General features: G+C 48.0%; 1 protein-coding gene across 1 annotated transcript in view; it reads right to left on the reverse strand.

The window, feature by feature from the left end:
• ABCA4 (ATP binding cassette subfamily A member 4) overlaps nucleotides 1-27,172 on the reverse strand; it is a gene marked incomplete at its 5' end in the record, with an annotated part of 130,323 nt that overhangs the window by 96,049 nt on the left and 7,102 nt on the right. The window contains 6 exons of the mRNA XM_080655604.1: nucleotides 50-139; nucleotides 10,483-10,680; nucleotides 14,749-14,876; nucleotides 20,262-20,401; nucleotides 23,427-23,568; nucleotides 24,837-24,930. Coding sequence (XP_080511730.1) covers nucleotides 50-139; nucleotides 10,483-10,680; nucleotides 14,749-14,876; nucleotides 20,262-20,401; nucleotides 23,427-23,568; nucleotides 24,837-24,930 — 792 coding nt within the window. The remainder of the gene's footprint in view (nucleotides 1-49; nucleotides 140-10,482; nucleotides 10,681-14,748; nucleotides 14,877-20,261; nucleotides 20,402-23,426; nucleotides 23,569-24,836; nucleotides 24,931-27,172) is intronic.

Genomic DNA, 27,172 nt, shown 5'->3' on the forward strand with positions numbered 1-27,172 from the left:
GGTGGAAAGATAAAATTAAATTATAATTAACTGTCATCGGGCCACTTACCTCTTGAATTCTTGGTGACATATCAGATAATATTCTCCCCCAAGTCCTCAGATTGATACCTTGAGAACTGCTGTCTAGGAGTGTAGGAAGCTGTAATTGATGGGGAAAATATTTGTTAAAATATATATGTGGTTATACATTCACACATAGGCGCTATCTGATCTCCTGTTTGCTTGAAAATATTTCCTCCCTTCTTTCTGATCACAAGACCTTTTCTGCAAGATTGCTTTCAGAAACAAAGTTCTTGTATCTAATTGAGAAAACCAGAGGCTCTTATTCCAAGTCACCCTGCTGAGCTAGTCAATCACCAATACTTTCATGGTGACATGAAATACACCAAATGAACCTGATTGCTGGTTTAGTGACACCAAACAAGACTCCTGAAGGAAGGAAAACAAAGCGTAAGGGAAGGCTGCCTGCATGGCGCCCACCTGTCCCCCTTGGGCTTTGTATACACTCCCAGGCTTCCTCCTCATTGTTCACGTCTTTGTTCCCTTTGTGTCCATTTAGGCAGGTTGTATGGCTTCCTCAGTTCAACACCATTCTCTTATGTAAAAGATTTGGCCAGTTACATCACCTTTCTCTCAAGCTGCAGCTTGAAAGAGAAAGAGGTTCCCTTGTAGATTGTCCGGTGAGAGCCGAGTCCTAGTGACTCCAGGCCCGTACCACAACGCAGAGCTGCTCATGCATCTTCCACAGTGTGGGGAACGTGGACCTCCACTTGCTGGTTCTGAGTCCCAGAGCCTTTCGCAAACACCTTGTTTTCCGGAAACCAAGCTCAAGTCCTGAATGAATGACTTCATTCTTCAGAGTTTCAAACCTGCTTGAATCACTGATCCTCTGTTTTTCAGGACTGAGTTCTAAGTTTTAAGACAGTGGTTTTCAAATGCAAGTGTGCATTTTGACTAGGCCTGGAGGGGATCTGCATTTTAACCAGCTCGACATGTAATTCTGATTCAAATACTCGTGACCACAAGCCACAACCTCAGCTTCTTACTTGCCAGTGCGGTTCCCCTTCAGTGGTCGGCAAACTCATTAGTCAACAGAGCCAAATATCAACAGCACAATGATTGAAATTTCTTTTGAGAGCCGAAAACCGACTTCTGCGCATGGGCCACGAAGCTTCAATCGCAGTGTACGTGCGCGCCCGCATGTGGTATTTTGTGGAAGAGCCACACTCAAGGGCCAAAGAGCCACATGTGGCTCGTGAGCTGCAGTTTGCCGACCATGGCCCTAAATGATGGGTGGGTGGATCCAGCTGCAGGAAAGCAGAGAAGCAGGTGGAGCTGGGCTTTGACCAGCTTTGCCCCTGTTTCTAGCCATACATCCTATGCTCTTTTCTTCAGCTACAGGTGCACGGGTGTGCTCTCTCACCCTGGAACTGAAGAACAGATGTAGGTCCACACTCATGGGGCAATTGAGGCTTATTTTCTAACTCTAAAATGAAAGACTTGATTATGCACGACAGCCATACAGCAGGCAGGAGAGGAATTTTCCAGGCATAGGAGGAGCAAAGCCATCATTGAAACATACCCCGGAAAGTATCTTTTCTCTTTAACCTGAACACTGGGCTAGGCATTGGTCTTGCCAGGGCTTATTTGAAATTCCTTGCAAATAGCTTCACTGCATGCTGGGAAAGCACTTTAATTCCTGTTTTTCCCATAGGAGGGTGGGGCTGAGAAGAATAGGTAGGCAGAGACAAGTGAGCAGGTAAAAAATGTTTACCATTGGTAAGTTATCACCAAGTCCTGTCTATTCTTCTCCTAACTTCTGAAATTAAAGTCTATTTGTGTAAAAGACAGCTGCCCCCATGTGGGCTCAGATGACAGTCTTTTCTCTATGCTCCTCTGCTCGCCTTGCCCTCTTCTGCTCTTCCAGGCACCTTGCTTCTTTCCTTCCTTGCACTACTCACCACTGGTAATTATTCTGCCATATATTTGTCATCTGTCTCTCTTATTAGATGCTAAGCTCCACCTAGAAAAGAACCATGTCCTATATACATGTAATGTGATAAATAAATGTTCTTATTATAGCAATAAGCAGACCAACTATAATTGTGTATATACATGATACTCCGTAAAATGATATGCTTACTCATATAGGGTAGTGCATTAGTCAGGGTTCTCCTGAGAAACATAAAATGGCAACCCACCCCATGCCACCCATCCTCATGCTGCCCCTAGGAGCCAGCCCCCTCACTTCCAAGAAGGCCTTCTTTCTCTTACTATCATGCTCTCCTGCCTGCCTTCCCCATGGGTTAGGTGATCCTCCTAGCTGCTCCTAGAATTCTCAGTTCATTCATATCACTTTTATATTGGTTTGCAATTATTTTTAATGTATCTATCCACTACACTGTAAACTCGTTAAGCACAGAATAAGCTTTATTTTGTTTTTATATTCTCAAAAGATGCTATATAGCAGGTGCTCAATAAATATGTGTTATATTAATGAGTAAATTAACTATAATCAAATAGAAAAGAGAGAGTCTAGTGAGGTTCTAGGCTGCATGTCTCTGCAGGTATGATGGTGACTTACAGGAAGGGAGTGAGGTCAATTCCACTTGGGGACAGGGAAGGTGACACTTGAGTTGATGTTTGGAAGATCAGTTGACAATAGTGACAAGGAGGGCAGTGTTTGTACATGGAAGGGGAGGGCCAGGAATTCCTGGTGGAGGGAGGAACGTGAGGAGAGTCAGCTAGAGAGAATGACTAGAGAGATTATCAGATAAGAAAGAACAGGACCAGGAATGTGCCAAGAGGGAACCAGAGGAACAACAGCTTGAAATGCATTTTTATGTCCTATTAACACTCTTTTTCAATCTTGTTAATAATTTAATAATATTTTTTAATCAAATATTTACTGAGCTGCCTGGTACTATATCTGCAATTTCTTTCCTACCTCTTTCCAGTGGGTCCAATAAAGAATGGGAGTCTTGTACTCATACCTTTGTTTTAGACACCACTGACATCTCAGACCAGTGCCTGTGCTCCCCCGCCCTCCCCGCAGCCCTCCATATAAACCTCGTCAGCAATTGTCTGAATGATGTTGCCATAAAGTATAAAATGACTTTCCCAGGACTCTCCTTTTCTTTTGGTTCCCCCATTATCTATTAAAATTCTCATGGATTGTTTCGGCCAGAAGAACCGGAAGAGAATGTAAGTTTGTTTGAGTGGAAATGTGAAAACATCTCTAGAAAAAAGGTCATATACTGAATGATAAGTATCTCACACACACACACACACCACTGCTTCCTATGCCAAACAAGTTCTCTCTTAATTTCCAAAATAACAAGTAACACTTCCATGTCACCATAGGGCTCAGCACTGCCAACCCAAGTTCATGGTCTGGTTAGACCTCCTGAGGCTGTGAGGCTGGAGATATAAATAGAGCTTTGGAAAGGTTATGTCTCTATCATCTCCCATCAGCTTTGGTTGGTCTGAGGAGGACCTTGGGCTTTGATCCTCATATACCTAAGAAATGGATACAAGGCCCTAGCCAGAAGCCAAGAAGATTCTGGTTATTTGAGATTCTGGTTTGGGTTCTCAAGGGACAAGAAACAGCCTGTCCTTTGGGACTGTGTAATATTTTTTTCTGAAGGCAGAATAAAGCATATTAGCTACTAAAAATAATCTTGTTTGAGCAGTATTTGCTGATGCTTTGGATCCAGTGGGTTAATTAAACAGATGCCATGTTGCCAACACACAGAAGGAACATTTTATGAGTTGAAGTTTTTGTTTTACTCTCTCTGATTCAAAGAAGGCCACCTGGAAAACAGTGTTGATTTCTGAGTTGAGGATCTGCATAACACAAGGGTAAATAGGTAGCCATAGGTTAAAAGTGTCTTAAAGGGATGACATGGCCTGTGGGAGCCGGGGGAAGGCTCTGAAGTGAAGGAGGAGCTGCTGTCTCAAAAGCACCCAGAAAGAGGTGAAAGGCAGATGAGGCAGTGGACAGACAGTGTGGCCCCCTGGGCTGCTGCTACAGGAAATCCAGATTTATCCGGGAGGGAAGTTGTTGCTAGACAACCAGGAGAATGTGGATTTAAAGCATGTTTGTTGCAACCTGTCAGTTGTTAAGCATCAGATGAAAAGAGAGGAAGCTGGCTTCAGTGGTGAGGGGGCAACTAGAGGGGACACCCTGAGTACCAGGAAATGTGTCATGAGTGGAGAATTCAGACTAAATCACTCAGAAATGGGGGCGGGAGGAATGCCGAACTGTCTGTAAAGGGAGAGGTCACAGAGACATGCTGTCTCCCAAGACTGGAGGGGACAACGTGTCTGAAGAGAGGGTGGGCTCTGGGGTATGTGAACAGACAAGTTATGGGGCTCTCTGGCTCAACAGAAACTCAGCCTTTTTCTCTCCATTGTGACTTCAGTCCTGGTATTTGTGGTTGATGAAAGCAAAACTGAGTTTGGAATCTCAGGGCAGTCAAAAGGTCACTCCGTGAGAGAGATTTCTTGCCAGTTGGCGGGGGGGTGGGGATCTGAGGAAGGAGAATGTTGCATCTAAATGATTGAGGAGGACATTTCTGGGAGTGGGACAATGATGGGGGACAGTGGAACCTTGCACAGTGGCTGTATTATTGCTTTGGTAAGAGCAAAGTGCTTTTTGTTTCAAATTGCTTGTCCATCTCTTCTCTAATGTGCATGTCACTACCATTCCATGAAATATGTAACATAGGCCTTGTTACCTTGATCTTACAAATGGGGAGGCTGAGATCCATTTAAGTGACAGCAAGTTAGGGCCAACCCAGAGCCAGGACCCAGTCTCCTGGCCACCGGGAGCTCTCTGTGTGCTCCAGTGGGCTGCCCACTTTCTGGTCCTCTCATCACTGTGCCCCATGCGCCGGGGAGAAGCTGATCACACGTAAATTACGGAAGAATCTGTGGTTATATTGAAACCCTTTAGAAAAGGATGTATATTAATGGTAAGTAGGAAAGAAATTTTAATACCAAAACTCTTAAGCTGGTGTCTGGCTTCAGAGGTTCCATGAGCCCCCAACCCCTGTGTCTGTTGTGTATTTCTCTAGGGAAAAGGTTTAGGGCTATTGTCATTTTTTCAAAGGTAGTCCTAATCTATAAAAAAGGTTAGGAACTGCTGTTCTGTAGAGATAAGGAATATGAGGCCAAATCCTTCTTCAAACTGGTTTACCCTGGAGAGAAACTGATGCCTAACACATCCATGCTCAATCTATGTCTACTGATTAAAGGCCAGGACCCCAGGACCCATTATCCTAAAGTCATAGGGCCTGCTTGTGTCCTGAATGACTTCAGTTTTGACCTCTTAGTATTTTTTTCTTTTTAAATTCATAAAAACAACATCTGATCAGTCATGACAATAAGCCCTGACCTACTGTATGCCTAGAGCCTAAAAGAAATCAAATCAGCCAATGACATTCATGCCTGTAGGCCTAATGCACATTTAACGTACATTAATGTTCTTCTCTCCTATTGCCTTTTACTTCTTCTTTATTGAAATCTGTTGACCCAGGGGATATTTTTATTATAACAGTCACAGTTTTGTAGATATAGACAGAAACAAATCCTAACACTGTCAGTCACATATACTTGCTGTGGCTTAATAATTTTCAAAAAACCTATTTTCTGATTTTGCTTTGTTTTTGCCTAACAGCCCTGCTGCTCACCTCTCATGCCATGCTGCTGGCACTGGGCATCTCTCCTCTCTCTTCTTCCCTCCCCAAACCCTCACACAGAAGTGGGAGAAAGTTGACAGTCCAAAGATCCAGAAATCAAAAGGGAGAGGAAATCATGAAGTTAAGTCATTAATGGGACCTCACTGTAAAATCCTGGAGATATGCGGCTTTTCCAGAGAGTTTCGATGTAGAAATATCATCCGAAAATGGAAAGGCATAGTTAAAATTTAGCAAACCGCAATGGATGATCACAGAGAGCAGAAACCATGGCCAACTCACACCGGGCAGCGGGCAATCCACCCACACTTCTCCCCCACGATTCAGGAATTTAGGGAGCAGAGCCAGGAACAAAGCAGGACATTGAAAGGAGCAGGGAGTCTGGACCCCCAAGACTGGGTCTTTTCTTTCCCGGAACACAATGTTCAGTCACCTCATAGTCAAAGAGACACAGGTAAAATGAAGTCAGAAAAATAAGAAACCGTGACAGAGTAATAGCTGAGGGGAAGGAAAGAAAGCTGAATCATGCCACACTGGAGGGGAAAGACCTGGGCCAAAATGCTGGGGAGGCCAGATTTCCTCTATCAACATCCATGAGAGGGGGAAGGGAGGGAAACCATTTCCCAGCAGTGTGGCAGGTCTTGGCACCCGCCTCGGTTCCCCTGCCGGACTCTCACAAATAAACATCAGAGCAGAAGGGACAGATTTGCTTCTCAGCAAGATTTCAAAGCTGTGCACCAGAGTTGGAGAGAAAACAGGAAGGATCTAGAGGGAGGAGAAGGAGGAGGAGGGGCATGCTTACCTCAGGCCAAATCAGATGGGAAACGTCCCAACCCCTCACCCGAAACTGACACATCATTTTTTATGAGGTGTGAAACCTTTCAGGTACTGTGGGCCCAGGTCTGAGCTGCTGGGTTTCAAGCTGGGGGCGGTGAGCCCGAAAGACCACACGTGAAGACAACCTCTTTCAAGCTCTCAATTGAGGTGAAACCAAGAGGGGATAAATCTCCCTGGAGAAAAGCCCTCCACCTGGCTGCTTGCTTGTTCCCCAGCCCACCTGGCTCTGGGCATCCAATGTGTACACGTGCTCGAGCGTGTGCTTGAGCTCAAGTGTGCATAAGTGTCTGTATGGGGATGAGCGGGGTGGAGTAAGGCCATGGTCCTGCACTTGAATTATTTGAAGATGACAACACTCACTTCTGACTCCAAGGGGCTGAGGAAAAACACAGCTGGCCCGGTTGGTGCTAACCCCCAAAGCCCCCCTCTAATTCGCTCAGCTCCCCCAGGTTTCAGGGGCTGGAGGTTGCACTCCCTCTCCAGCCCCAGCCCCCCCACCCCACACACACACACCCAGCTCCTTACACAGCAGGGGCAGGTGCCGTCACAGTGGTTTGCTGGGATTGTCCCTCTTTCTTTGTTAATAAGCACTGACTTGGCATTTAATAAAACCGTATTTATACAATGGCTCCGTGCATATGAGAAACAGCCCAGGAGAACAGAGGCTCAGCCTGCCCCACGCTGCAGCTCAGTGTGGCTGCCAGCCAACCAGCTGCAATAACAGCCTCATCCCGGTCTCAGAGCTGCCCCTCTCAGAGGGTCTGCCCGAGCTTTTCTGTGCCCCCCTCAGGCTTGTTTCTCTAAAAACATTGTTAGAGAGGGTACAGGAGCAATAACAGCAAAAATCCTATCTTAATGCCTGTAATTTCTTTTAGGTTTTCTTATTAGTAATATTTGTTTAATTTAGCCACTCTGTCCAGTTGTCAAATGGAAAAGCACATTTGAACAGCACCAGACAGGGTGTTTGTCCTCTTTGCTTGGGACCCATGTGTCCTGTCTTGGTCTTGTCTTTCCCCAGAGAGATGAGCAGGAGCAGAAGACGGCGGGCAGGGGAGTCCTCCAGGCCCGTCTTCCATTCGGTGTCCCTAGGCAGTCTCTGGGCCACTCAACGGCTTTGTAAAGGTAACAGCAGAGAGGAGGCATCTCCACAGCACCTTGGTCTATGTGTGATCAAATGAAAGTGCTTGAAAGCCTTAGAGCATTTGGGGTACTATTAGTATTATGCTTGCTCTACAGCAGGGGTGGGGAACCTTTCTGCCAAGGGCATTTGGATATTTATAACATCATTCATGGGCCATACAAAATTATCAGCTTAAAAATTAGCCTGCTATATTCGATCAAACATTTAATTAACTCACCCCTAATGCCTTGGCAGGACCAGACCAAAGGATTTCTTGGGCCTTTCACGGGCCACCCCTGTTCTACAGAAATTGAGACTAAGTCAAATTCCTGTGTTTTAGGTCAGTAATTCTCAACCCTGGTTGGACTTTGGAATGATCTGGGGAGTTTTGAAAAATACTGAAGTTTCAACTGAATCGGAATTTCAGGGGGTGGGGGCTGGGCAATAGTAGTTTTTTGTTTGTTTGTTTTAATATATTTTTATTGATTTCAGAGAGGAAGGGAAAGGGAGAGAGAGATAGAAACATCAATGATGAGAGAGAATCATTGATTGGCTGCCTCCTGCACGCCCCCTACTGGGGATCGAGCCTGCAACCCGGACATGTGTCCTTGACCAGATTCGAACCTAGAACCTTTCAGTCCACAGGCTGATGCTCTATCCATTGAGCCAAACCTGCCAGGGCGCAATCGTAGTTTTTAAAAGCTCCTCAGGTGATTCAACGTGCAGCCTGGCTGGGCACCACTGCTCTAGGGCCCATTGTTGCCTGTGTTGGCGTGTCTGAGCTGTGCTGCTGTGGTACATAATACTAATAGTACCCCAAATGCTCTAAGGTGATTCAACGTGCAGCCTGGCTGGGCACCACTGCTCTAGGGCCCATTGTTGCCTGTGTTGGCGTGTCTGAGCTGTGCTGCTGTGGCCTGGCCTGTTTGCAGGTCTTGAGGCTGACAGAGAGTTCAGTGAGGGCGGAAGGGGCACACTTGGAGCCTTGGCCTCAGCACATGCCTGGTGCCTGCAGGTGCCCAATTCCGGTTTGAGTGCATGGGCATGAGTATACAGTTAGTGAGCAAGCGTGCAGTGCATGACCCCGCACAGGTCAGTGAGGGTGATCAGGCAAAGTTCTCCTCTGGTTTTGGAACTCTAGCACTTGCCAAAGCAGCGTGTAAGGACAGAAAGACTGTCTGGTCTTTCTTGTCTGATAAAAATATTGTGAAGCAGTGGCCTGAGTTTGGGTCCAGTCCTAATGAAGTTTGCCCAGGTCCCCTTTACCATGCTACTTCTAGAACTGCCCCCCCACAAGAGCTGCTGGTCGTGCCCCAAAGGCACATTTAACTACATCAGCAGCCAAGGTCCTTCAAAAAGAGATGCGAGACCCTGACCCTTTGCTAGTGACCAGAGGATTGCACAGTCCTAGGTGCCAGGGAATCTCAGTCGCTCTGCAAACACAGGTGCTGTCTCCTAGCTGAGCTAGTGTTCGCTGTCCAGGATAAGGGATTGTTATTGCCTGACTCTTCTGTCTGATTCTGCAAACAAACTGTGGACAGAGAAGTTTAAAGCACACGGCTTTTTATTCTCCCTGCAGCGTGGGGAGGCCTTTTGGCGGCCCTGGGTTCTCAGTGGAGGAAGCCTCCACAGCTCCCGGCCCCTCTTCCCAGACTGGAGGCCCACCCAGAGGAGCCAGGAAGGTTGTAATATTCTAAGAGAGTCACACTTTGAAAGGGATGAAGTGTGAACTCTGCCAGAAACTGTGTGGTCCTGTTTTATTTTATTTCGTTTTTAAAAGCCTTCATCTTGCTTTTTAAGAAACTCAGAGAGTGGGTTTTCTGGGACTTGAGAGAACAACCATAAAAAGGCAAAAATCATTAATTTCTCTACCAAGCTCTCAGTGACTGACACTCCTCACAACACAGTTCCAGAAATTAAAATGTAGGCGCGCGCGCACACACACACCACAATTCAACGCTAGAAACATTACATATGTTCCTTTCTCTGAAGGATTCTAATTTTGAGTGTTTCTTAAAGGGTGATCCACAGCGAGCTCTTAAACTAATAGGACAGATTCTGAGCCCGGCCCAGATCTCCTGAACCAGTCTCTGGGGGTGGACATTTGGAACTTGCATCTTTTACCAGCTTCCCTGATGATCGGCATACACTCTGAAGTGTGAGAACTGCTGCTCTATGCCGCCTTTATATAACTCCCTCTCATCTTACCCTTCTGGCAAAAGAGGAGATATTATCAGTTCCCAAGAAGTGTGTCTGGGTGCAGTTCCAGAACAGAGGGTTAGCCAGGTCAGGGCTTTCTAAGCTTTTGAGACTATGCAATTTTCTCTGTCATTTCCTTTTTCCCAGAAGCAGCAACCTTTGGGGGACAAGAGCAGACTCACAGTAGGGAGCGTGAAGCTCTCATTTATCGAAATGTATTATGTGCTTTGCATATATTTTTTCATTTATATTTTCTTGTACTTTATGAAGTATTATATCTGCTTTATAGATGAGTGATGCAGGCAGGAAAAGTCAACTATCTTGCCTATGACCACCTCACTAGAAAATGGTAGGGCAGGGGGTCCAAACAAGCCCCCTTTTCCTTTCCACGCTGCTAAATGTGGTGGAGGAGATGTACCCCACTTTAGGGGCGGACTCAGACCTGCCACAGCCACATACCCAATGGTGACTCCCAGGAGCCTGGGCCTTTGGAGCCTTTCTTAAGGATTGTCTTGAATACCAGGCTCGTGCCCTCCCTGTCAATGCACGGTTCCCAGTGGCCTGCCACCAGGCCCTGCTGCCCCAGGAATTACTTCCCCAGAGCAAGAAGCTAAATACCTCCCTTACCACACGGAAGAGTTTGAAGAAGTCCACGTTGGCGTACAGAGTGTCTTCCATCCACTGGAGGGTCCCCTGGGAGAGGGCGCACATGGCCTCACGCACTGTCTGTGCCCCTCGGCGCTGGCTGAAGATTATGAAGCGCTCCAGGAGGGCCTCACTGCAGGCGATGTCCTTCAGCACCAGGCCAGGGACTCCGTGAGCAAACTGCAGGGAGGAGAAACAACCCTGGAGGACTGCCTGTGGTAGGAGAGCACCACTCCCGGGAGATGTCCACGTCCTCTCCCACAGAACCTGTGACTACATTACGTAGCATAGCAAGGGGCAAGGGGGGTAAGATTGCAGGTGAAATTACAGTGGCTCATCAGCTGACTTTATTTTGGGGTTATCTGTGTGGAACCCAATGTCATCACCAGGGTCTTTTAAATGTGGAGGAGGGAGGCAGCAGAGACAATGTCAGGGTAAAGCAATGCGAGAAAGACGTGGTTGCTCACTACTGGCCTTGGAGATAGGGAGGCCACCGGCCAAGGTGTGGACAGGGGCAGCCTCTGGAAACTGGAAAATGGATTTCCTTCTAGACTTCCCTCTCCCTTTCCCCTGGAAAGGAGTGCAGCCCTTCCAACACCTTGACTTTCAGACTTCTAGAACCATAAGATAATACATTTGTATTGTTTTAAGCCATTGCATTTATGGTGATTTGTTAGAGCAGCAACATGAAACTAATACACTCCCAAGCCTCACTATCAGTGAGCCATTTAAAATTTGAGCGATCCCTTCTTAGTCCACCAATGCTTAGGTACCATCAGGACCTACTCCCTGAAGGTCAGGAGAGGAGTGGCTGGCAAATGACCAACCTCCTCTCTCTTTTCTCACCAGACTTAACCAATAAAAATACTAAATGCAATTAGATTTGAATTTCAGATCAACAATGAACAACTTTTACTACAGTATGTCTCAAACAGAGTCCAAATGACACATACTTTTGCTAACATTATTTGTGACTTATCTGAAATTCAAATGACACTGGACAGCTTGTATTTTATCTGACGACCCTAGCCCCTGCACAGGGCATATGCCCCAGCTCCTGTAGAGCTCATGGACAGTGACTATTGAAGCACAATCCCCACGATTGCCTCCAGTGGCTAAGGAGGCCTCTGCCCTGGCCAGGACCCCTGCCAAGCAGCACAGAAACTGGCCTCAGAAGTCCTGGGCCCCCAGCACGGGACAAGATCCTGAGCATCGTGAACAGGTTCATGAGCTTCCCTGGTCTCTGCAGCCTTCCCCTGGCTTCCAATTAGCTACACAGTCCTCTGGGCTGGAGAGCAGAGAAGCCAGGCTCTGCTGCCCCCTGCGTGGAGACTGTCCAGACCACAGATGGAAGGAAGCCTGATCCCTAAATGAGGCACTGGTCTCGGATGATGCTGGTTGGTATGGACTCTGTCGACCTCGAAGGACTGTCACTGCATATGTATTCCAGCAGAGCCCTCCTGTTGCCTACATTTGACTTCTTACCCCCCAGCAAATTCCCCCAATCCTAATCCCAGAGTATAAAACATTTTGAGGTGGAGGGAACCAATGAGCTCATTTTGTGCAAACATCTAATATTCCAGGGGAGAAAGGCAATGGAGAAGGGGTTAGGGGATGTGAGAAGGTTACACAGCAGGCTGATGGGAAATCTGGGACACCCCTAAAGCTCCCTGCTCCCTTCACTCAGTTCCTCATTCATCCAGTGCTCACTCACTGAGTTCCCATCCTGCAGGGACTAGACTAATTCCTGGTGATGCAGAGAAGACAAGGTGCGTTTTCTGCTTTCCCAGGAGCTCACAGAAGAGGGAGCATTGAGAATAGTTAGTAAAAATAGTCAGTACTTACCGAGTGTTTACTGTGCTCCAGGCACTGTGCTAAGTGTTTTACATGCATTCATTCTTTTAGCTCCCACAACAACCACATATGGCGGGCACTTTTATGATCTTCATTTTACAAATGAGGAGACAGAGACAGAGTCATTAGCTAACCTGCTGGAGGTCACATAGTTAACTGTGTGGCCTTGTTGAGATTTGAACCTACAGCTTGTGCTTAACCATTACCTGTTAGCTCTTTATCAAGTGGGGAAGAGGGAGGAGGCAGTGCAAAGAGAGGAGGATTTATGAACAATTTCACTGAAGAGGAAGCATTTGAGCTGGGCCTTGAAGCAAGTCTAGGAGAGTACAGGGCTGGGGGTGGGCCCAGGGCCAGACCAGAGAACTGTACCACTCTCCCCGTCTGGTAACTCCCTAGTGGAGAGAGGAGGTGATGTGATTCCCTCCTGGGCAGTGCACAGGCACCAGGCAGAAAGGACAGGAGGGGCAGCCAGTCCTGAGGTAAAGAACAAAATCCCATGTTTGATGAGGATGATCAATTAGAGAGCAGCAGACCACATGTGGCTATTTAAATTTAAAATAGCTAAAACTAGACAACATTTGAAATTCAGCTCTATTTCGAGTGCCCACCTGCCACGTGTGGTGTGGCCTGTGGCTACCTCAGTGACAGCCCAGAGAAAGGACGCTGCCCTTGTGGAGGGAGGGTCTAGGAGGCGGTGCTGCTAAGGAGCGCAGAGCTGGACAGAGACCGAGATGAGGAGCAGACACCCAGGCTGGGAAGCCGGGTAGGCACAGGGCGGGGCACAGAGGGAGCTGTGTAGCCCTGAGTGGCCTCTGCAAGTGGCTCGCTCTTAAGCTCTGGGGTTTGCTGGTTAGGGAAGCATCAGCTAATCAGAGCCAGCCACACTAAGTAAGGTCACAGCCTGGTGACCGGGACCCTTCTCCCCAAAGGAGAGGCCTCAGCCCTGATGCCAACAGCCCAGCAGCTAGGGATCTAAACGTCACACAGTGAGGAACTGGAAAGAAATTTCCCCTAAATTCCTGCCCTTATCTCCACCTCCCTTTTATTACCAACTGGAAGTCATCACAGGCATTTCCAGGACTGGAGTTTTATGAGCTGAAGAGAAGCAGAGGGGAAAATGACCAATCCCTGCTGCCGCCCCCACGCCCTCGGGTGGGAGGGAGGGGGAAGGATAGCGGAGCAGCACAGCCAGGCCTGGCTCCCAGGGCCTTGCCAGGAGCCACACCCAGGATGCTGGGCCAGGAGCCATAAGGCCCCAAACTGAAGCAGTGGTCTCACCCCTGAGCCGGCTGAATTGCCTGGAGCGCTGGTTAAAGTACAGCTTGCAGGTTGGTTGTGGTAGGGCCTGAGAATTTGCATTGCTAATAAGCTCCCAGGCCTTGGGGATGCTGCTGGTCTGGGACTCTGAACACCGCTGAGCTGGAGTGAGGAAGACTGGGTTAGGAAAGAGAAAACCTGGTTGCCACTGCAATTTCTAGCTCTACAGCCTCGTGCAGATCACTCAGCGGCCAGCCGCCTCATTTTCCCCCTATCTCAGGATTCAGGTGAAGAGCTCACAGCTAACAGATGTGAAAGTCACGTGTTAGTGGCAGAATGCTCTGAATAAATATAAGAGAGCCTGGACCTGGAGAAAATTTGGGGGGAGCGGGGTGGAAGAATTAGATCAGATTACGCAAGAGGGGGAGAGGAAGAAGTTTGCCTGGCGCCGAGAAGAAATGGTGTCGGAAACAGGTCTGCTCTGCATGCGGCCTTACCAGGCTCAGTGGCCCGGGAGTTACTCCGCACAGCCCAGTGTCTGCACTGCTGGCTTCTGGGCCTGGAACTCTCCTCACAGTTCTTTCCATGGTCACCTTCTATTCAGTCAGGTTTGCTCAAATACCACCTCCTCTGGAGGGCCCTCCCTGACCACCTCATTTAGCGCTGCCCCATCCCCAGCCCCCGAGTCCTGCCCTGACTCCTGACCCTGCAATTGTCCCACAGCACCCATCTCAACCTGCTGACTTCACCATCACCTTTGGCCCCACAGGAAGCTCCCAGAGTTAGGGGTTTGCCCATATTGTTCCCATGGTGCTCTAGTACCTAACATGTCTCTAAATGTTTAATGAATACGGGAATAAACCTCTGTTTCCTCAACTAGAAGAGGAGGTTGAGCCATGTGATCATAAACCTCTGAGATGTATTGGCAGGATTTGTCCCGTCTCTGAATCCCATGAGGGGAACGGGCATTGGCTGAGTAACTCCCAGGTATTTTTCTGAACCTGGGGCATGAATGATGGATTCTGAACGTGAAAGCAAGAAGGAAAAAAAAAAAAACACCCGTGGTGTTCCTTGCCTTTCTCAGACTCGTGCTCACCCCTCCCTTCCAGGAATCACTGGCCGAGGACATGAACCAACCTGCTCGGGCCGGACCTGAGAGTTGACCAGAAGGTGGACGACTGAGTCAGTCAGGCCAATGTTTCTCATGAGAAAGAGTGTCAGTGTTTCTTCGTCTCTCAGGATATCCTGAATGCGTATTCCTCTCCCTGTAGATGAATGAGAGAAAGATCAGGGTGCTGAAGGGCAGGTGGGTCAAAAAAGAGAAAACATCTAGAATTCATTGGAAACATTTTTAACTCTGTTCTTGGGTCCCCGGGAGCGCCTGGAGGCCAGGGCTCCTTCCAGTCAGCTCTCACCCAACACAGTCACAGAGATTACTGCGGAAGCAGCTGGGCAAAATTTAGTGAGAAGGCATGAAGGCTGGACCAAGTTGGCTCAGGGTCCCGTGTGGGGCTGGTCTAGGACAGCGGATCTCAACCGGATCAGTAAGGAGCTGGAGCAAGGAATTTTGTCCCCCTGGGAATATTTGGCACCATCTGGAGACATGTTCGGTTGTCATAACTGGGGAAGTGCTAGTGGGTAGAGAACAGAGATGCTGCTAAACATCCCACAATGCACGGGACAAACCCTCTTCCCACACAAAACAAAGAACTATCTGGTCCTGGTCCAAAATGCCAGTCATGCTAAGGGTGAGAATTGCTAGTCTAGGACTGGGGCATACCCATGCTCTGTCCGCACTGCAGCTGTCCTGAGGTAGAGGATCCTTCTCGGCGTCTTTGTTAAGGCTCAGTCTCAGTTAAGGCTCTAAGCTCAGGGTATTGACATGGACTAAGAAAGATGGGGCTGTTTTGGTCAAGAAAAGTTTCAAGTGGAAAAGAGAGGATGGCCTTTTGTCTGGGCTTGCAATTCCATGCCCTTGTCTTCCCAGTCACATTCTTTCTAGCTCCACTCAAAACCTGCCAGAAGCAGACATTTCTTGATGGGAGGCATAAAGGACTCCTCACAGCTTAGGTAACCTTGGGGCAGGTGATTGAAAACCACTGTGTGTCTGTCCTTCCCACATCTACCTCTCAGGATGGTTGTGGGGTGAGTGACGAGAGATGAGGAATGCAAAAAGTGCTTGGCTTTCAGGCCTGAAAACAGAGGGCACCCCGTTAATGCTATTCTGATTGCATTCACAGTATTCTTACCCCTTCCAGGGAGTCACACCCAGGGTGCCCACCTCCTCTGCCTGCTTCCAGGGCCAACACTCAGCCTCAAGCTGGCCACTGTTACAGTTCATGAGACGCTGGCCAGAGAAGAAGGTTACGGGCCCAGATACTTATGAAATCATTTCAACATTAAGGAAAAGCATTTGGGTTGCGTGGAAAAGGCTTATCTCTACATTTCACCTTCTCCGGAGCCTGCCTGACTGCTTATCGCTTCAAAGCTCCTTCCAGAGCCCATCTCCTCCCTCCCTAAATTCTTCCCTCACCAAGAGGCCTCGCAGCCTGAGCAGCAACAGCCGTCCCTTCCGTTTTCAGGCGGTAACGCTGCCTGTATAGTGCCTGGTCCTGACATTGCTGCTCATTTCTCCTTGAAAGGGGATGTGTCAGCCACAGGCCTGGCCCTGCAGCTGGGGCAGGGCTACCCGTCCTGAGGCACCACCGCGCACTCACCTCTCTCTCCAGGGTGGGTGCCCTTTAGAGTTGTGCCGCTGGGTAGCTCAGTATCACTACCCTCTGCCTTAGGGGAACCTGGCACAGGGAGGAGGGAGGCTGAGGAAGGAGGAGGGGTTGAGAGAGGCTGTCCTATTAGATTCTTGCCTTCCCTCCTTTTGGATAAGTCCTGTCTCATCTTCCAAACTCAGCTCCTACTCCCTCTTCCTTCCCCTGGGGAACAGCTCAGTTGTTCTTTTCCCAATCACTTCTTTATGCGCAGTGTTATATTACACACACACACACCTCACCTGAAAGTGGGGGGCTATGGACTCCACTGTCATTAATACCCCTCGTTCGACATAGCAATGCTGGGCACACAGACGTAAGCCCTGAAGTCACCTCTGGGTCACCCAACACTAGAGCCTGACATGGACTCAGAGCCTCGTAAATGGAATGGCATGAGCACCCAATAAATACTGTTTTATTGACCCCAAAGTCACGACCCCATTTGACTGTTTATCTCTTTGTTATTCTTTAACTCACTCACCTGACCTTTCATACAAACATCGTGCTGGGGAGAGGGAGATGGGAGAGATTTGCCCTGGTGTCTCCCAGGACCCCACCCAGGAGACGGGGCTGCTGTGGCCCCAGAGGGAAGTGGCAGGAGCATTCTGGGTTCACACACCTGGGGAGGGGTGGGGCCCACCCTGTGGGCAAAGTGTGGGGCCCAAAATGTAAGAGGTGGCTGATACCAGACAGAGGTTTCACTAGACTCTCAAGGGAGAAATGTGATCTGGGGGCCTGAGGAAAGAAAAATAAATTTAGCTTAAAATGTGGTTCTTCTTGTTTTCTTCCCCCTGGAAGATTAGAAGTGGGGGAGGGGCCACGGAGGCCCTGGGAGCTGAGGGGAGCTGAGGTGGGAGAGTGCTTGAGGCTCATGGGAAGAAGGTGTTTAAAGATGATTGAGAGACTTCCTTGGGGGTGACGGGGAGGGGGCTTCACGGCTGTCTTGAGCCATCAATCCTCCCCTGGGGAGAATGCTGTACCACAGGTTTGCTGGAAGGGAAACCCCACCTGCTCAACATCAGCATACTTTCCCAGGTGACTGGGAACTGCCTGGCAAAGCACACACCCGGGCAGCAGCCGCCACCTCGCCTTCAAAGGCTTACCCTCGGCACGGCTTTGGGCTGCAGATTCAGTGTTCACCCGGAGCGATGCCCGGGTGCCTGGGTCAGACCTGAGAGTCTGCAGTGTGACGGTGAACCTCAGTCCCCAGCCTGGAATTCCTTCAGAGAGTGCCCAAATGCTGCCTTGGGGGTGGTCCCCTGTCCCCTCTCATGGCCACTAAGGTCAGTGTTCTGCAGCGTCTCTGTTCCCAGTCCCAAAACTCTTTGGGGAGCCTTGGCTGGCCTTCCCTGACCTGGTCTCCCCAGACCTCGGAAGCTGCTGGCAGTTGGGGATTTTCCCCGGAAGCCCGAGGCCTGCAGAAGGAACCCTGTGCCAAGGCAAAACTCGTCCTGCTTTGGGGTTAGGAACTAGGGATTTGGGTTCTTACCCACACGCTGTAAAGCCACAGAGAAATTGAGGTTAGAAATGACTTCCGTTACACTTCCTCCCAGACTCCATGTGAGGATCAAACCCCGGAATGAAATATCTGCTGACTAACAAGGCAGGCAGTCACTCGGGGTGGGAGGACAGCCACTTTCTCTTGTGCTGTTTAACCTTAGAAATAAAAAGCCTTCCGCTTGGTGTCCCCACCCTTTTCTCTTACTATTAAAATGCTGACTGTGCTCATAGGACTAAATGCTCAGTCCTTCATGCTCCGGCTCAGTAAATTCTATCCAAAGCAGCAAAAGACAGAGTGTTTGTAAATTGGTTTTACTACATAAAGTATACACTTTACTCTTTTTGAAACCATTAGAATGTAATGAAGCAGGGGTCCTCAAACTTTTTAAACAGGGGGCCAGTTCACTGTCCCTCAGACCATTGGAGGGCCGGACTATAGTTTTAAAAAAAAAAATGAACAAATTCCTATGCGCACTGCGGCCTGGGACGAGTCGGCTGCTAAGCAGGACAGGCAGCGGCACTCTGAGGGCCGTTCAAATGTCCTCGGTGGGCCGCATGTGGCCCGCGGGCCGTAGTTTGAGGACGCCTATAATGAAGTAATCTTAAAGTAGAAGTAATCCCATATGAACCTTGTCCTTTATTGCTCCAATGGGGAGTGAAGGGAGAAGGTGGCCGATGGGAGGACATCAGATTCTCCTTAGAGAACTCACCCCTCCTGACGCCCCTGAGCTCTTGAAGCCCCACCTGCCCACCCCTCTACACGAGGGAGGGAGTTGTTGTTCACTCATTCCTTCCACTTCTTCCCTGGAAGGGGGCCGGCACCCGGTCTGACACATCTCCTTCCCCCCAGGGACTCGCACAGCACCTGGCTCAGTGGTGCTCACCAAACTCTGCTGAATGTTGACTGAGCTGCACCCCGAGGCTCCAGGGCTGATCTGCACTATTCGTCACCTTTCTTGCTTGGGATCCTGAGTAGGCGCTGTTCACCCAGCCCGCCAGTCCCCTTGGCAGACCCCTTCCTCATCCCTGTCATCCTCTAAGGTCATCCTGTGAGCCATCGCTCCCACCCCATCCTGGGAGCAGACATCTCCCAGATTCAAACTGCTTCCTTCACTGGCTCCGAGCCTTACCCCGGATCAATCTCCCCCACATCAGCAGCCTTTTCTCCTCCCTGGACTGCGGTGACCCCGGGGGGCCTGGCAGGCCTCGCTCCTTCCCCACCACTCGTTTGCCCCTCCCTGGGATGGTTCCAGCTGGAGCCCAGGCTGTCGCCAGGCCCAGTCCCTCTGGCCATCGGCAGCCGAGCCTCCTGAAGACACGACAACTACACAGCACCCACCTGTGCTTTAAGAAGAGATGTCAGAGTGGCTATTGGGGTTGGGCTGCTTTTCCCTGGGAGGAGAGACGCGGGAGAGGGAGCTCCCCCACCCTTTCTCCTCACTGTTCCTGACTCCAGGAGGCTCTCCTCCCCATGCAGCCTCAGTGAGCATGTGACCCACCAGCCTGGCCTCACATTTCGTTCAACTCTTCATCAACTCATCCCTCACCTCTGCTCCACTTCAACCACCATGGCCGTACCTGGGGGCTTGTTCTCACCTGTCCCACCTGCCTTTGAAATCCTAAATTCATTTTTTAATCACAACCGTTAACCCTACTCACTTTCTCGGCCCTTAAACAGGGCCATGAAGCCCCCTGAGACCTCTAGTTCCCCGCCCACCCCTTTCCCCCCTGTCCTGTTTCGGCACTTCCGTCTTCTGGTCCAGCCTTATGCATCCTGGAGCCCACATGTGTGGTTCAATCACCACCCTCAACCTCCTTGCCTCTTGGACTTTCTATGGCTCCCCCACAAGCCCCTGGCTCTGTATCCCCCCACATCCCACTCTGCACCTTCTCTGCCTCAGGGCCTGGGGTGCTGGATATCACTGGAAGAAATCAAATGATTGTACGTATTTATGTCATGATAAACATATGCTCTCTGACCTCCCAGAGTCCTTAATGCTACTTGGCATTGCTCACACATGTTCCTGGTTAACTTTCTCTCTCCGACTCTAGGGAGATTGTCCTGTACCTTGACCTTACTCTGGAAACCCCTCATCCCCTGCTTCTAGCACTTACCCTAGCCTCGTGCTCCCCAGAGCACATGCTCTTCAGGCATGCTCCTTTCTGTCTCTGGACTTACCTGAGGTAAGATCTTGCTTTCCCTCCTTTGTAACTTTCTACCTTCTAGGCTGGTGGGAAGAGGAGTCCTCACCACCTCTAGATCCCATTTCCTCCTGCCTCCTCTAGTATCATTTCCCACCAAATCTTTCCTGCATCTTTAGTCTCTCTGACGTACGAGGGAGGTGAGAGGCAAGTGATGGCTGAGAACACTGAAGCCCACCTTACCTGCCATTCTCTCGGGGTGAGTCCGGAGGGTGTCCATGAGTTGGGATAAGGTGCGGAGTTCTGTCCAAATCTGGCCAAGGTGCTGGCTCTCTGGTGCATCCACGAGGAGTTCTTGAAAATCATGATACACCCTTGCCAAGCTGGAAGAGAGACAATGCCTCATCAATAAAGACATAGGTGTCATTTCCATAATAATGATAATACCACCTTGTGCAATTTTTACAAATAGTATCTGCTTGACCTAGCTACTACAGTATGTATCTTTGCAATAGTGCCAAGGTAAAAAGAAAATAACATTTTATTTCCTTGTACATGTAAGATAGCAGACAGGGGCATTGAGCAATTTGTTCAGTCTCCCCACTTTGGCTGGGCTAGGTCACCTCTCATCCCCGCTCTCTAGATCTCTTCTGTCTAGAGAAGCTTTAAACAGGATGTTAGTAGATATTACTGGAGGTTCTTCCCAGCTATCGCCTGCTTCACCGAGACCCGCCCTTCCAGCCGCTTGTAAGGGGAGATTCTGACAGCCGTACTTAATCCACAAGTTCCTCCCTGCACGTGCGCACGCACACCTCTCCAAGGCTGATTGGGCGAGGACAATGAAGTCAGGACAACCGGATTTGTTTCCAGAAATTTAAATGATATTCAAGGATGCTCTTCTGATTGCCCAGACCAAGGTGCTGTGAACTGAACAACCAGCACAGCCTGGGAGGCACTGGTCCACAAAGAGGCAAATGAAGTGGGTGCCCAGAGAGGCGAAGAGGCTGGACCTTGCAGGCCCAGATGGCACAGAGCAGCTCCTGACAGCTCTCCAATTCTTCTCCCACCCCTCCTGACACCTGTGTGCAGCGCCTTGCCTTTGGGAGAAGGTCTAGTGCCCAAATCATATATTTCCCTCTGGGGCTTAACCTTGTTTTAAGGGGTTTCTGTGCCTTTTACTCAAAAGACCCCTGAATAAGCCAATATTTCACCTATAATGTAGGTGTGAGATGTGAAACCCAGATTTCCTGGTTCAAATGCTGAGAATAAACTAGAATCTGACCCCCCCCCCTCCCAACTCTCACCCTTCAATCTCTAGACACTGTCGGTACTGGTCCCACCAAAGCTCCAGGGAGCCTTACTGAGATGTCCTCAAGGCTCCCCAGGCTCCCCAGATCCCACGTGCAGCCCCGGGATCTCCCCACGTGGGTAGGCATTTCTTCTCAGGCACCTCAAAGAGACTCAAGCTGGAAGTATAGATTGTAGAAGTGTTTGCAGCCATGGGGGCCCAGCTAAATATCACCTCCTGACTGTCCTGGGAAGACAGGTGTCCCTCTCCTACCTTTCCGTAATCCAGGGGTCAGCGAGCAGTTATATATTGTAGGCTCCTGGGCCATAATTCTATCTATTAGTCAACTCTGTCACTGTAGGGCAAAGGCAGCCACAGTTTGTTCCCAGTAGGGAAGGCTACCTGTAAGCATTAGGCTGACTTACTAAGTGTTTTTTTTTTTTCTTTTTCTTTTTTAGTTGACATGTAGTTTTGTCCTGGAGGAATTATATCCAGTGGAAAGACTGGAGTAACCAGTTACCTCAGTTTCCATCTGACTTGGTGTTTACACAAGTGGTTGAAGCTCGCTCTACCACAAGCCCTTGTTGGTGACTCTCCATTATAAGCTTCACAAGCTGCAGCCCAAGTGCAGCCCACTGGCTGAAGGACTGCCCTGTCCTCATCCCTGAGCCTGTGTCTATAGGTCATGCTCACGTCATGCCTTCCCACCTCCGAAAGGGAATGCTCTTCCTCTGGGATTGGACTTGAAATTCAACCCCAGACCAGAAGTCATTACCTGGAAACTACAAGTCCCCTGACATCAATGTAATGTTGTGTGTGTGTGTGTGTGTGTGTGTGTGTGTGTGTGTTCATTTTTCTTGGAAGAGGGGCGGGCCATCAGTGTTCATCAGTTTCTTAGAATGATCTTCAGCCCCACAGGTAAAGAACTACTGCCTCCAGCCAGATCCTCAGGTATCTCTGCCCAACAGAACTGATGGCATGGGCAAAAGAGGATTTGGAATGTGTCCTTTCCTGCTTGTAAACCTTATTTAATCCACCCTCAAAATATTTCCTGACCTTTGCCTTAGCCTTTGATGTCCAAGAAGGCTTTTTAAAAAAAAATTCATAAATTTGTGTTCCGTCCTTGTGCAGAGGCCATGCTAATCTCCTCTGTATCGTTCCACTTTTACTATATGTGCTGCCCAAGTAGGCACTGTCCAAGAAGGCTTTTTTGTTTGTTTTCCTTTTTAAAAATATATTTTTATTAATTTTAGAGAGAGATAGGGAGAGAGAGAGTAACATCAATGTGAGAGAGAAATATCGATTGGTTGCCTCCTGTATGCGCCCTGACCCAGGATCAAACCCACAACCCAGATATGTACCCTGACTAGGAATCAATCCAGCAACCTTTTGTTTTTGTTGTTGTTAATCCTCACCCAAGGATATTTTTCCATTGATTTTTAGGGAGGGTGGAAGAAAGAGAGAAAGACAGAGAGAAACATCGATGTGAGAGAAACACATCGATTGGCTGCATCCTGCACAAGCCCTGACCAGGGCCCAGGCGGGGAGGAGCCTGCAACCAAGGTAGATGCCCTTGACCGGAATTGAACCTGGGCCCCTTTGGTCTGCAGGCTGATGCTCTATCCACTGAACAAAACTGGCTAGGTCTCCAGCAACCTTTTGGTGCATGGGAGGATGCTCAATCAACTGAGCAACACCAGCCAGGCTTTAAGAAGGCTTTTAAAGAGTCAGAGATCTGTCAGGGTTGACCAGGGTAGAGTGATATAAGGCAACAGAAGGGAGACTGAGTTTTTTCCACCCAAGCAAATGGATGACCTGGGTGCAGTGGACACAGCTTAGGTGGATGCTACCATCAGACTTCAGGTCACATCTTGGAAATATAAGAACCAAGAAATCATGTCATGTGGTCCTAGTTTGAAGCTTTCTCCCCAAGTATCCTGACAGCTAATAGAATGCTCCAGAGAGGAAACGCCCTTCTCCCATGAGCTTAGGTGTTCAGAAAGCCACAAAAACACTCATTCAGCATTGCACGCTCTGTGTGTACACATGCGCTCCAGCGTATGGCAGGAATAAGGGGGTGTACAACCTTCTCCCCTTTAGGTGGGAATTTCAACACTTACATGGAGTTGTTATAGTTGGACACAATTCCAGGAGATTCTCCCGGGGTGGGACTTTTAAAACAAGGATTGTTCACATTGCAGAAAATTCCCTGAAGCCATGGCACAATTCCTGCTGAGGGCATTGCCTTGTTGGGAAAATGGCCTTTTGGAGAGGAAATGAAGACAAGAAGTTAGTCCTCCGGATCAAGTGGGATGAAGGCCCTAGGAGCTGGGCCTCTGAGGAGGAAGCCTGGTGCTTCCCTTCATTCATCAACATTTAAGAAGCAGGAGCATCCAGTATGCCAGGCCCTGCGCTGGGTACCTGGGATAGGGTCTCTTCTCTTGAGTGCCAGTGTACTGGGGGGGCAGGCAAATGCTTTCATGGAGGCACAGAAGGAAGTGCAGAGGGGGACCGGAGGGGAGCACATACTTCTATGGTGGGAAAGGCAAAGGGATTTTGGCTCAAGAGGCCTCCACAAGGAGACTTGAGGAGAAGAGTTTCACCAGTTCCTTCTTTTTTTTAAAAAAAAAAATCCTCATCCAAGGTTATGTTTTTATTATTATTATTACTTTTTTTTTTTTTTTTTTAGAGAGAGAGAAACATCAATCAGTTGAAGTGATAAAACCAGAAACCTAGGTATATGCCTTAACTGGAATCAAACCTGTGACCTTTTGGTGTATGAGACAACCAACTGAGCCACCTGGTCAGGACTCACCCGTTCCTTCTTATGAGCACCTGCCTTCAAGCAGGCAAGAAAGTTGCAGATTACAGGCTCCTTGAGCGGGAGATGGGGGCAGGGAGAAAGGGGGATGGAAAAGCAGGAGTTTTATGGCCAGGAAGCTGATTCAGAATTTGGGGCTTAGAACTCATGAACAAGAGGGTGAGGAGCAATAATAGGAGACAGGAGATGAAGCAGCTTTGTATAACTTCTGAGGTCTCACGTCAGCTGCCTAGAGGGAGATGTCATCCTGCCCAGAAACCAGATGAAGGTTTTCCCAGAGGCACTCAGAGGCTCACCCTAAATCCCAGGACACCCTGGAGCCCAATAAGTAACATGTAATTAAGCATAATTGTTATAGCATCCCTTTTCCTTATTTTTCTCTAGCACAATGTATAACATATCCCTAAATAGGTCTCCAAAATATTTAAGAGAACTCATCTATGCTCTGCTTCCTTCAAATACTAGGAAGAGTTTAGGTATAGAAAAAACAAAAAATAATAACAATTCATCAGTAACCACATACAAGTATTTGTATAAAATGTGCAAGAATAAAGCATTAGTTTCGGTAACACTGATGAATCTCTGTTTTCTGTGTTGTAGGCGTGCAAAGGTAATAAGCAGCTATGATCCGGCACTCCCAACCCCCAAGACCTTTCTAAACAAAAGGATGGGACCTCCGGGTGTACCAAGGCTACCCTATTATGCTTACATTCATGTTTGCTGTAGAGTGGGTTGACATTCCTTAACCAGATCAAGACCAGAAATAAAGACAAAGGCCACATGAGTTCCACTGCAAAGCGAATCTGGATAAACAAAACAAAAAGAGAAAGAGCAGTGATGCTAGGAGATTATAGGAAACACACCAGAGCACAGGCACTTCACCTCAGCAGCTGTCTATGCAATAGGACTTTGGTTGTGGGATATTTCCAAAAGGACTTCCTTTTTTTATCTCCTCTCCCATACTACCTCTACTATGATATATTAGACCAGTGGTTGGCAAACTGCGGCTAGCGAGCCACATGCAGCTCGCGAGCGCGGTTTGCCGCTCTGTTAACTAATGAGTTTGCCGACCACTGTATTAGACCATCTGGGCTCCGTTCTGCCTCTGTTTTAGAAAACTGCATTAGCTCAGGACTCTCATCAAGGATCAACAAGATATGTGCTTCCGTGCTTTCCAGATGTTGCTGTGCCCATGAATGCAGATTCTGATTCTGTAAGGCCCTACTAGATTTCACATCTAATGCTGATGCTGCAGGTAGGAAGGATCTCAGTTTAAGCTCTCCTGCCAATAAGGAAACAGAAGTCCAGGGAGGGTGGGTTACCAGTACAGTGTCACATCAGCAGTGACAGCATCAGGACCAAAATCCAGCCTCCTGTCTTCAGGGTCAATGCCCTGCTCCTCCCACTGCCCTGCCTTCTAACACGCACTAGACTTTGTATGTGTGGTCACTGATTGATGAATGCGTGTGCAAACAATTCTGTGAAATACTGTGATCCGTTGCAAAGTCAACAGAAACCTGGGTTTACCAACATTTTTCCTTCACCAAGTCCTTGTTGCTTAAAGAGACAAAGCAGGGCATACTGCTGTGGGTGTTTGCAATACTGGAAGGAAGACATTGCTGACACCAACATTTGGTTGAAAATTGGGATTTAAATTTATGTTCAATTTAGAGCTTGAGGACTCTGGATTCCAAAGGAAAAAGAACCAGTTGGTTGTTGCAGCCCACACTCTGAGGCATTGCATATAAAGGTGGAGGTTGGAGGTGTGGGATTTTGGGGGGATAGCAGATAAAGGGTATGTGAACTGGTGTAATAGTTCTTCTACTTAATCCCCATTCCAGAGACCTTAGGAAGGAAACTCGTAAGATTTAAAGAGCTTAAGCAGGAGGCTAAGAATAGAACCATATATATATATATGTTATATATATTAGGTAGGGGCTATTCACATGATCTTTAATCCTTTGTTGTTCCTTCCAAAGAAATGTACTTAAACTCTCAATAAAATGGTGGACACCATACGGGGTACTAATGAGTGTTTGTTCCTTTCCTGCTAGTAAGGTCTGCCGAAATCATAACATAAATTGATAAGGAAAATGCATCGAAGAAAAAGAAGCAAAACTTGTATAGAGCACTGGGTTATTCTACAGTTGTAACTTATTACAAAATGTTTTACTGAAAATATCTCTAGGGAGGATGTGTTAGAGCAAGCATGTCAAACTTGCAGCCCCCGGGCCATATGCATATGCAGCCCACAATGAATATTTTTGCGGCTCAGCCAATATAATGGTATGTAAGAAACATTTTAATAAAAATTTTGTAACTTAATTTTTACAATATCCTGTTACACATAATTATTAATAACGAACTACAACGTTCGCTAATGACTGATTACTATAATCGTGTTGCATTCATTTCCCTTATGCACCTTACGCGCAGGCACACCATTTCTTTCCTCTAATACTGGCAGCAAATATTTTAGCAGCTGATTGCTATGTCATTAGTCTTGGACTGAATTGTTTGGTGTGCGCAACAGAAAATATTTCGCTTTCGGATAACAAGACAAATAGGTTTATTTGCGCTACACTTATTAATTTGTGCAGTTATTCAGTGTCTGGTAAGTTAATGTTCAAGAAAAAATATTAATTTTCATTAAAATGTCCTATTATTTTATGTTAACGATTACTCATTTATTTCAGCCCTTTGTATTCAGCATGTCTCTATCAAAATAAACCTACGTTTCTATGAAAATTGAAGCTTTTGTTTTTTTGTGGCCCACATAAACTTAAGCCTTGTTTATTTGGCCTGTGTTAGCCTTTGAGTTTGACATGCTTGTGTTAGAGGAAACACACACACAGATATTGTGGGAAGAAGAAAGAATAATAGATTTTCCTTAAGGCATTCATTTTTCAGGGTTCCCCCTACACATTCTCCCACAAGATGGCAAAACACCAATGTTGAACAATTCCCATCCAGCGTTAAATGGACTGACCCCAGGCACACATGAAAGCCACTGGAATGTGGCAGTTCTTTCCGGGTATGCAAATC

This window comes from Plecotus auritus (genome assembly GCF_963455305.1).
Source record: "Plecotus auritus genome assembly, chromosome: 2".
In the NCBI taxonomy this organism is placed as follows: Eukaryota; Metazoa; Chordata; class Mammalia; order Chiroptera; family Vespertilionidae; genus Plecotus; species Plecotus auritus.